Source organism: Monodon monoceros, unplaced genomic scaffold (assembly GCF_005190385.1).
Source record: "Monodon monoceros isolate NGI ecotype Baffin Bay Population unplaced genomic scaffold, NGI_Narwhal_1 Super_Scaffold_6, whole genome shotgun sequence".
Classification (NCBI taxonomy): Eukaryota; Metazoa; Chordata; class Mammalia; order Artiodactyla; family Monodontidae; genus Monodon; species Monodon monoceros.
In genome coordinates this window covers 10854309-10866384 of record NW_021703783.1, presented here as the reverse complement: position 1 = coordinate 10866384, position 12076 = coordinate 10854309, and the positions used below count along the sequence as shown (strand labels likewise).

The following is a 12076-nucleotide window of genomic DNA, read 5'->3' as shown; positions in this document are numbered from 1 at the left end:
TGAACGGCAATACCGTTTTAGCACACAAGCTTATACACAAGAAAGTATGGTAGAAGCTGCTCCCTCGCTCACCAAAATCCATTCTCTGCTTTTAAGCCTGGCCCCACAGACCACACCTCCCAGGCTGCCTTGGGCAGCTGTGCCACGTGGCGGCGTTCTCACGAGTGGACTCTTTCCAGGCCTGGCCCCTAACAGTCTGTACTGCTCATGCTGTTTCCCCTTCTCCCAGCTGGATGTGCTTGATGACAGGGCTCTAGGGGGTGGTGGGACCTGCAGTAGGAATACTCCAATAGTGTTCTTCTTTCTGGTCATTAGGAAGCAACAGCTGAGTCTTTTTCTGGCGCAGGACAGGCACATAATACAGCAGACTTTAATGTTGTCTCCCGTTAGTTAAAAGCAGCATATCTAATCTGGGAGCAACTCTGCATAACAAACTTTTCTTTCAAAGCTGGAGAACTATATGTGGTTTGAGTACCGTGGTACTGTCAAGTTAAGTTAAACGAGCCATACTGAACACTGTAACAGTGACTCTCAACAAGGTGAAAGACTCCCAGAAGAAAAAACAAAGAAACACAAGGGCTGAGAACAAGCAGAATGAATCAGAGCACACAGGATGTGAAAAACCCAGCAGTTTATTTCAAAGTATAAATTTCAGGCTTGCTGAACAAAATCCCACTACAGTTAACACTTATACAGACAACACTCTACTGTACATTTAAAAAAGAAAAACCCCACAAAAACCTTCGAAACCTAATAAAAATAGGGCAACTTGGTACAGCCCAGTTTCTATTAGACATTAGGAAGGTCTTACATTGTCTTATTATTTACACTTTCAACTGCAATAAAGAAAAATCAGGATGCAAGTTTACTACAAAGGAATTATTTTTATATTTAAATTTGAAATGGTTGATGAAACACTAAAGCCAGGATTTCCCAAAAGGTGTTTGATTGCCCAGTTACCTTATTTACAAACAAAATTTTTTTAAAAGATGGCAATTAAATATAAATGATGGGTATTAACTGACTCTACAAATAAAAAAAAATGAAAAACTTATTTAGCATGATAAAATAATTTGACCAGAAGACAAAGCATGTATTTGTACCATCCTATTCCTCCCCACTGGCTGGCTCAAGGGGAATAAGTTTTAGGAATTGGATAAACCTGCCGCACTAACAAAACACCTTATAGGCATTGTTCTAATCTTTTTTTTTTTTTTGTCCCAAAATTTTTAAAAAGGGGAGGGAGCCTCATTTGCCCAGTAAATAGTAAGGCAGGCAGAATCATACATTGGTTTTAGATAGAGTTATTTTCAATAATCTAATACTGGGACATGGTATTTCTGGAAATTAAAATAAAACAGGCCAATGATAAAGCTAAAGTAATGAATAAATCATAGGATACTGAAATAATAGCCCAAGAAGGAAAGTCCCGGAGAACACTTGGAAGTGTTTGCCGTAACCTACTGTGCTAAGATCACAGTGTATAAAAGTGAGAGAGGAGGATACCACAGGCATTATTTTCTTAATCTTGTACAGTACTGGAAAATTCGCAGAATAAGACAAAAGTGTATGCAGTATTAACACCTTGCTGCATAAATGATCATTTTGAAAGTGTAAGCAAAAGAGCAAACAAACAAAACTACGTTAACACTTAATCCAATACAGCAAGAGAACTGTGTGGTGCGGCCCACCTAAGGAGTTCTGCTGACAGATGGTCCTAAGATTCCAAGCTCCTTGCTTTAGGTCATTGTTTTCAATTAAACCTTTCATTTACTATCTGGCAATGGGGGTCAGGAGAGCGGGGAACACCTCTCTGTGAGGCAAATGGTATCCCAATAAACACTCACTTCTCAAGGAAGAAAGCTCTACCTTCACTTCTCTCATAAACTTCTGTGTTAAACAGCACACAGTTCTCCGCATATTTTAAAAGTGAGTCCAGAGAAATAGCGGGATACAGTCACCTCGTAAAGTTACCTGTTAACAACAGATGTCTCTGTATGTAATTTATAAATTTACTGGCAAGAACATAATTTTAAAATGTGAAGCTTACACTTAAAACAGGGTGAAGATTACTCTGACAAAGTGCAAAGTAGAGAGTAACAAACATCACAATTACCTTTCAATGTCATATAAACATCCTATATTTCAGGCTGAAGTATCAGAAGTTTCCAGGATTTCCAACAAGGCAATACTTACACAAGTATTGTCAGGCTAAAAAGGTAGCAAACTTGCATTCCCAAAATGGGATTATCAAGTTTATTTATAACACTCTGTGAAAAGATATTGTGAAATAAAAAAAGGTACCATGGAGTGTGAACTGCTATTAAAAAAATCTGTAACCAGTAGCTATTTCTAGTTGAGTCCTCCATTCTCTGTCCCCAAAGAAACAAACCAAACAAAAAGAAAGTACTCCTCAACATGAAAACCTGCCCCAAATAAAAGCCTAGAGTTCTAGCCTAGCACCCATAAGTAACTCCAATACAGCTGCTGCCTATAAATCCCATGGCAGGCTAACTGAAGGAGACCATCTCATAATATCTTTTCCCTCAAATAATCACAATTTCTCTTTGTACCTTCCCTCCACCACCTGTAATAAAGTTTTATTTTACTGTAGAAAATCTATTTTTAGGGTTACTATTTATTTATTTTTCTCTGACAGAAATGACACAATATAGGCTAAAATAATATTCTCATTCTACTGGGCTTTCTTCACCTGATTATATAATGCTATGAAACCTTTAAAAAAAAAAAGGATTAGTAAATATAAATAAAAAACGTTCACCAAGGGCACCTTTCTAGGCTAGGTAAGCAAATTATTATCAAGTGACCACAAAACCGGTCAATAAAGAACAATTTTGAACGTGGGCTTTCTATTCTGTAGACAGGAATGATCTTGAACACATAATCAACACTGCAACCATTGCAGGTAAAAACATATATACATGCAGATATAAGATAGGTGCTCACACACATCTAGAAGATCATCAATTTCTCCCTTTAAAGTTTCATTGGCATGACATTGGCAACTTCTTTACCATCATCATTAGTACTAGAATGAGTAACGTCTACATAGTTGGTTGGCAAATACAATTAGTGGAAACTTTAATTCTTATTGTGGTCTCATTTTCTGAAAGCAAAAGGAAGATTTTGGATTTACTTTTGGCAATCTGTAGGCTTTCTTCAGCATCAATCAGACTTCACACCCAACGTGACAGTACACTGACCGGTAAAAGTCTCTAAAGAGTTTCTTTACAACTAGAATGCTTCCTTATTACAAGCCACCGAAGTTGCAAACAAAGCAGCATTAATATTGAAGCCATAGCTCCTGCTTATAATTCCAGGAAAAATTAATGACTAACTTATTTAAGAAGGTAGGAGTATGAATTCAAATATGATATGGGAAGATGACTTGAAAATTTGTTTCACAAACTCCACAAATTCCTTTCCACGTATGGCCAACCACGCTCTCACCCCCCAAATTACACCACCTCTCCTGTCTTAAGCTATCTACACTCAAACATGTACCTGATACCACGTATAGCTGGCACTCATAAAGAAAATCCATGACCTAAGCTGAACTTGATTAAAACTTTGAAGAAGAACAGAGATGCACAGAAGTTATATCTAATTGTTACATAAAATGACTCCAAAGGATATACTTTAAAAATCCTATCCAGAGCTGACATACGGTAAATCAGACAAAACTTAGCACCATCAAAACAAAGTTAAAAGATTAAGACAGGAAGAATGACAGGAGAATAAAGAAGAAATGGAGCTTTCCCTTTGATAGTTACTGTATTTTGTGAAATTTACTTCCTTTGAAAGAATACTATGCTTTGGGTGATAAGGTAAACTAGAATTGCTTTCATCATCTCTAAAACCTTGTGCAACATAGATACCAAAATATATTTGAAGGAAAATTTTCTTACACAACGTGGTGCAAAAATAAAAAGCATTTATATTCTTGGAAGAAAAGAGCAAGTCAAATTTTTGGAGTTAAATGTAGTGATGTCACTGATGAGACTATTTATAAAAGGCTTGGTCTAAAATTTACTTGAGGGAGATGTGCTACGTTTGGTGGAGATAAAGGAGAAATGAGGGTGAAAGGCTGTCAGGGAAGAGTAAATAATAATGGACAAATGGCCCTGTTTACTTTTGTCATTAATCTTTAAGGCACAAAATAAATGGAAAAACCAGATTAGAAGAGGGAGGGCCCATTGCAAATCTTTTTCATCTAACTGACAACCCAGAAGAGACAGAAGAAAAGATGAACAGATCCTTTCCTGTGTTCAAATTAACCTATTTTAAACTATTTAACCATTTTGCTTTTTATTTTTTCTTTGGGTTCCATTTAGATTCAGTTTAAATCATTTATCTATGAACCTACAGATCTCTGAGAAGCAGAATCATGCCAGATACATACCTCAAATCCTTTGATCTACTTACTTCACACTGGAAGAGAGGTAAATTTGAGAATGAAAATGGGAGATTCCACTGCAATAAACATATAAATACAGAAAAGCACAAACACCCACACATATACCCCAGCCTCAAAACTAAAGCAAGGTGCACATTTACATTTCAAACCCTTGAAGCGTGAATTGTTCAGGAAAAGATTCTGCTTTATGGGCTGAGTTTATTCTGATTATAAACAAATGTATATACACATCTGTCCAAGAAATCTTGCACAGTGTGGATTTTACAATGGGTATCATGCACAAGATTAAAGCGAGACCCAAATGTGGAACTTTTGAAGAAGGAGGAAGAGATAAAGGCCCCAAGGTTTAACTGCTCTGGGAAGAAGAGATCACATCCGTTGACTGAGGATCACAGAAAGGTCCAAAACGTCCATAAATATCCTTGGCTCGTACTGCAAAGTAGTATTTGCTTCCAGATACAAACTGGGTGAGAGTGCATGCCATGGGCAAGGGAAGCGCCTTTACTTCTCCAATCTTCTTCCACTGGGAGGGCACAGTGGCACTGGGCTCCTCATGGTAAGCATACAGATGGTAGCTGTCGACGGCGGCACAGCTCCTGTCCACCTCGAGGACGCTCCAGGACAGCACAATGCCGTTTTGACTCTGCACCCGGGCTAACTTCAAGTGCGGCTTCTGAGGCGGAGATGTGCTGGCGGCCTCTGGGGGCAGGCGCTGCGGCTGCGGGGCTTCTGGTAAGGGCGCCGGGTGCACAGGGCGTGAGGGGGGCTCCTGGAGGAGGAAGAGGCACGCCAGTTTATAACGGCCACAAAGAGGGCCGCTGCTGAAGGGAGAGCACAGCATCCTAGAGAACATTTAGAGGGGCTTCACCTTACACCAAGGACCCTGGGAGACACCAGACCCCATGCCATTTCTGGCAAGTTCTAGTTGATGATTTGTAACCAGTAACGCCCCGCACGATGAGAGCTAAGGTTCCTCCCACTCTACGTTTGAGGTCTAAAATACTGAGTTTTCCTTGGGAAACAAAAGCCCTTGCTGATGGAACATCATCTTGATAAAAACTGAAATAAGCATCTACTTCTAACAAAATAATTTATGATCTGATGATCTGTACTACAGATATTTTAATATAACATAACATTTTAAAATAACATGTGTGGCAGTCTATCATGTAAAATTTGAGTATCAACTCTACTTTCATTTTCAAACTGCTTTCCCATATAAGGACAGCAGCGTATTCTTATAAGTAAGCACATTTAACGCTGAATGTATATTTTTTTTCCCTTGGTCAGCACGAAAAAGGTGACATTTATATTGGACTGTGAAAGATAGAATTTAGAAATGTAGAAATAGTCACAGACCTTTCTGCCAGTAGGTAAAAGCATGAGCAAGGGCATGGGGATAGGCAAGTGAGGGGATTTATGGGCAAAAACAAGTATTAACTTTTATTTAGATATCGGGTATGTGAAGAAGAACATACACATTTGGAAAGGTAAGTTAAGGCCAGATGACGAAAATGTATGACGTATGACCTTGGGCTGGTTACTCAACCCCTCTGTACATTAGCGGCCATACCTATAATAAAGGTATTAAATAAAAACTAAAGTTAGAACATGAAAAGATACTTTTTAAAATATCCTTTTTAATACTCCAAAATGCTCTTTTTAATTTAACCATGAGTTTAAAATGGTCTATTTCACTTTGCATGCCCCAGATGTGGACTCTTTTTATACACTGTTCACCACCACAAGCAAACTCAGTAATCCTCAACCACCATTCCCTACAAACATTTGCTCACAATGGTAAGGTCTATTTTCTTCAATAAACGTCTGCTGGAGACACAGAAGACCTGTCATTTCCTTTTGATATAACCAGTTTAAAGAAAAAGGTACCAACTGCAATGATACTTGACGGCTTTACAGGTGAGGATTTTGTGAAACCAAGCATCCACACTTACAGTGTGCACTTGTGGTGGTCGGTGATGCACTGTGAGCTGAGGTCCTGTTGATCCCAGGGTTAATCCATTGTTTACAACGTATGTAGCTGCTTGAGGCACTCGAACTGTAACACCTATAAAAGAAAATTCAGTGACAAAATTAGAATTCTATTCCAAATTTGGTAGAACACTGAATTAAACATTTAAAGTCAGTAAAGTGATGTTTTTAAAATTCAAAAGGAAAAATATTTCTATTTTTCCATAAGTCTATACTCAGCTAAAGTATTATTTGAGCATGAGGATAAAGAAATTCTCACATATGCGAGCTACCAAAATAAAATCTACCTCTGTGAACTTTTCCTCAAGTAGCCACTGGAGGATATATGCTCCCCAAATGAGAGAGAAAATCAAGAAAGAGGAAAACAGGAGACTTAGTGAACAGGAGAGAAATAAATGCCGTCCCTACCAAAAGGACTATAACCGAAAATCCTAGAACGCTGAAACACTGGAGCTGTAGACATGTACAAGGCAAACAGGTCAGAATGGAGCAGTGTGACTCTAAAGAGAGAAAACTTGAAGCTATCTTCACAAAGATCGCTGCCGCCTCCAAGAGAGGGAAGTTACCCTTGCCTTGCGTTAATGAGGTTCCTCTTTCTTTCCATGCCCTGCTGATCAGCTGAGGATACTCATTTCATCCAACAGAAAACTCTTCTGACATACATCAGGGCAACAAAAGCAGAAAATTTAGAAGCCACCCATGCCTCAACCATATTCCTGCCATATATTCAGTACCACCATGTACCCTGACTGGGGTGAGCCCAGTTTCCCAGAATTCATTCATGACACAGTTGACTGATTTCCCCAGAGAAAGCTCTTGTAAACCTGAGAAAGCTGAAGCCAGAATGTGAACCAAAGACTCTGCTTAGTTTATTTTCTCCTAGAAGCCATCACCTAATAATGGCATTACTGAAGTTTCTTTAAACAGCTGGATTTGCCCTTGCTATTAAATTTTGCAAAACTAAATATTTTTAGTGATACATATATAGATTGCAAAACCATACAGAAAAACAGAAAGTAAGTAAGGATGATGGTTACCTCTGATAGAAAGGGAGAGGGATGCAATTAAAGGCGGGCATATAGTAGACTTTTGGATACTGATAAAGCTCTATTTCTTAGGCTGGTGGGGAGTTCATACGTGGTTCATTTTGCCATTTTTCTTTAAATTTTAAATATATCTTTTACAGAAACTTGTTTGTATGATATATTTTACTACTAAAAATATATATATATATTTTTTCCATTTATATACACATACATATACATATGGAAATTACAAGTTACCTTTAACATTTTCCCATCTTTTATTTCTCAGCCACTTTCCATACCTTTAAGACTCTCTCATTGGAGGCTATCTTTTACCATTATCTCCATCTGGGCTAAGTCACAATTGATCATTCCCACTTTAACTAGGCAAGGTGTCTCTTAATAGAGTACAGACCAACATCAAATAGGGTACTGTGATAGTACAGGCCATAAGTAATTAAATTGAAGACAACACCCAGAACACATATCAGATAATATACAAGTCCAATTTTTCTGGTTAACTCTCCTAAGGGAAGAAAAATGAATTAATAATAGTTTTAATATGATATTTAGCACTTTTTGCTAAATCTAATGTCAATATAAGCTACTCCAGCTAAGTGCTAAAGAACTACATGTAACTTGGAGCCATATACAGGAAAAGAGTCTCTTACTATTTGGGGGATTGACCTGCCGAACAGCAGGAGCCTGCATAACAGTTCCTCGCAGGGAAGCCTGAGCTGGTGGTGCGGGGAGAGCTGTATAAACCACTTGATGGTTTGCAGGAGCTCTTGGTACAGGGAGCCTCGTGGTCACCTGAGTTACTGGACGATGTGTTACATTCACGGTGGTTGGCGCTAATGAAAAGCAGAAAAATATATTAAAAATGCAGTAAATGTTATGCTAAGTAAACAGTATTAAATGATAATTAACTTTATACAAAATCTGATTTACTATAATAAAGAGAACTAGAGACAAGCGACTCCTTTTGTAATCGTGAAAGGTAAGAATGACAGGGCCAATCAAAATTAATACTACTACAATCCAAGCTTTAGAAGAAAAGAGTACCTCAACCAGGTCCAATGCCCTTCCTACTCTAGTTTAACTAGATTAAATAAGCAAGTGAAGATGAAGAAAGGGTTTAGACCTTGAGAGTATGATCTTATAGGAGTGATTTAAAAGAGTAAATTTTCCCTTCCTCAGTGTTAAATTATTCTTAGCAGAGTGGAACTTTCGGCCCTCCAGGCCTTCTACCAATGGGTATAAATCCAAGAGAGTAACTCTGTGTTCCCACAGTTTAAAAAAACTGGCTATTATAACTGACATTTTCTTCAGATGAGCCAAACCATTTCTTACTCAAAACAATAAAACACCCATTAAAATACAGGCTTCTTCCTTCTCTACTGTGGCATTCCTCCTAATTTATGTTCCAGAGAGCATTAATGCCTTGAGTGATATTAACACATATTTATCAAAATATGAGTCCTAGATGTTCACTGACAGCACAGAAATACAGTAATGATTTCAGGAGTTAACAGTTTCTTGTTGATAACTCTCTGAATTAGAATTTCATTTTATAAATGACCACATATTAACTATATAATAAAAACCAATAATAAATATACTTTCATATGGAAAAATGGGCTCTATAATAAAATAAATTTGGAGGTAAACACTGGATATAATAAAGAGACTGCTTAGTCTTTACATATCCTAACTTTCAACGTGAGTCTTTCAAAAGCGGAAAAAAGTAAAGTATACAAGGAGGAATACTTATCTCTTCATCTCCTTATTCCCCATTTTACTATCTGTATTGTTCATGGGTTTGCATAATGACATTTCCTTCTAAATTATCTAAATTAGGTGACTGTCATTTTAATTTATTTCACTGGATCAAATTCCATGTGAGCTCAATGTATACCTTAATGAGAAGAGTGCTTATATAAGCATTTTGCAGATAAATCTCTTAAGCAATAGGCTATTTTTTGAAGAAGACAACCTGTCTTGATTGGCTTCCAAACAGATTAGGAGATACAGGCGACATCTTGAAAATGTCTGATTTATAATTTCTTGAGAGGTAGCAGGTAGAATATTAGTGGTTCTGACAGTAGTGTTAGGCCAGTTAAAACTATTTCTAGTTAAGAATCATTTAAAAATTCTTGTTTGATCAGTCAATTATAACTTCTTGGTTATAATCAGAATGAATCATTACACTCATCCCTTCCAGAGAAACTATATTCATTTCTGCTGTTTACAGTGGCAAAGACATATATAATTGAACTCTTCTTTATAACTATTCTGTATCAGTGCTGCTACTTGAGACTGTCCACGAAATTAAGTCATACTGCATTCAAAAACATACACTGCCTTCAAAGTAACAATGAGGACTATTCTTAATTTTCTGTCTAATCTTTTTTTAAAATACTTTATAGTTTTTATAACTTATTACTAACATAATTAGGGTTAAAATCCAATTCATCTCAAGGGAATGAGAAGACAAGCCACAGACTGGGACAAAATATCTGCAAAACACATATTTGATAAAGGACTATTATCCAAAACATACAAAGAACTCCTAAAAATCAACAATAAGAAAATGAACAACACGATTAAAAAGTGGACAAAGAATCTGAACAGACACCTCACTAAAGAAGGTAACAGATGGCAAACAAGCACACGAAAAGATACTCAACATAACATGTCATTAGGGAGATGCAAATGAAATACCAATGAGATTCCACTAAACCTATTAGAATGGTGAAAATCTAAAACACTGACAATACCAAATGCTGGATGTGGAGCAACAGTTCCTCACACTCATTGCTGGCAGAAATGCAAAATGGTACAGCCACTCTGGAAGACACTTTGGCAGTGTCTCACAAAACCAAACATATTCTTCCCGTATGATCCAGCAATCACGCTCATTGGTATTTACCTAAATGAGCTAATTTTCTGTCTAATCTTTCCATTCAATTTCATAGTCATATTTCACTGCAGGCAAAACTAAAGTTTCAGCTTAGTGATTCAGCATATTTACCTGTAGGTAGTAAGTGTATGGTTGTCTGAGATGGTCCACTTGTTGGCACCCCAGATGGCTGAAGAGGTGGTGCTGGCTGGATGGGTTGCAGTGGTCGAGATATAGGCTGAGAAGAGCTCATGGTTGACCCAGGAGTGTGATTTATCTTTTTAGGGTCTGTTAATTAAAAGTGAGACAGTATGATTATTGATAGAAAAAAATTAGAAATACAAGTTTATCCTTGCCATTCAGTCACATTTACCCCTAAGAGAACAATTTCTTTGTATTTTAATTAAGTGTACTTTTGCCAATTTGAAAACCAAGTCAGGACCTTAAACAATTCACTGTTGGCTCTATCACAGATTCTAATTCACATTTAAAGAAAACACAGTTTTACTTTTTTTTTTAAACGAAAGAATCCTACTTCTAACTCAATACAACAAATTTAAGGCTTTAGCAACTGCTACTTTAATACTTGAGTGTTGATGAAGAACAATGCACTTTAGATGGGAGAATTTAAGTAACACTCAGTGGTGGGGCAATGGAAAGACTCCAAGAGGCAGGGGTGATAGAAAGGGAACTGACAAGAGCACTGATAACAAACTTTGCTTACTTTACTTTTTTATCTAGAACCAGCCTTACCTGTGTCTTCTCAAAAATAACCTGTATTTATTTTTGTGCTCTAGGAAATTCCTTCCATTAAGATTTCTCTATTAAAAAAAAATAGTAAAAGCAATACAGAAAATCTGAAACTTTTAAACAATAATCAGACGGGCATGAATTCAACCCTGACAAATGATGGCACAAATCTTCCAATTTTACATCAGTTTTATACAAAAAAAAAAAAAAAAAAAAGATTTTAATGTCACATAATGAATTGTATAGCTAATTAATTTTGTTTTCCTAAAACCAACTTAACTATCTTATTCCGTAAAACGTAATTTTTAAAAATCTTTACTTTTAAAAAAAATTTAATGTCTTTAAGGTAAAATAATTAGCACCTGATCCTATTAGATTTTCCACATGTATTATATAATTACCACCACAAAGTTTTAAAAATATGTCTGTGAACAGTTATTCTCAAATAAGTTTGAGAAATACTTTATAGCTTGAATCATTCTTGGAGATTTACACTGTAAATTAGCATAGCAAAGGCTCGGAGAAATCTGTATTAAGGAAAAAATCCATATAATTTTAACTCAGCATTTTCCAAGCATATATTTAACCATGAACTTTTATCACAGAACACCTATTAACACCGTGGAAGAATAACTGGGAATATTGGTTAATATCTAACCAATATAATTTCTAAATATTATAACTCAGAATAATATTAAGAATTCTGGGTGTGCATGGTTTTTAACATTACTTTCATTTAACATCTACATTAAAACACACACACACATGGAAAAAACATTTAATTTAAAATCAAAAGACTTGGGTTTAATTTGCACTCTGAATCTATCCTCAACTCTAAAATGAGCAGTATAGGGTTATTGTAAGGATCAAGTGAAATAACAGATATAAAAGGAGAGGTGTTCCACAAGTCAAATATTCTCCTAGTTGCTCTGTTTTCCTTTATGCCTTGTTCATATACATTCAAGATTT

General features: G+C 36.5%; 1 protein-coding gene across 2 annotated transcripts in view; it reads right to left on the bottom strand.

The window, feature by feature from the left end:
* Window positions 1–4140: 4140 nt before the first annotated feature.
* ATF7IP (activating transcription factor 7 interacting protein) overlaps window positions 4141–12076 on the bottom strand; it is a 125070-nt gene continuing 117134 nt past the window's right edge. The window contains exons 12-15 of one of the 2 annotated variants that reach the window (XM_029206388.1): window positions 10490–10645; window positions 8127–8309; window positions 6394–6506; window positions 4141–5207 (exon numbers count right to left, since the gene is read on the bottom strand). In XM_029206388.1, coding sequence (XP_029062221.1) covers window positions 4785–5207; window positions 6394–6506; window positions 8127–8309; window positions 10490–10645 — 875 coding nt within the window. In that variant the 3' untranslated portion in view covers window positions 4141–4784. The remainder of the gene's footprint in view (window positions 5208–6393; window positions 6507–8126; window positions 8310–10489; window positions 10646–12076) is intronic. The other variant, XM_029206389.1, reaches the window with a different exon arrangement.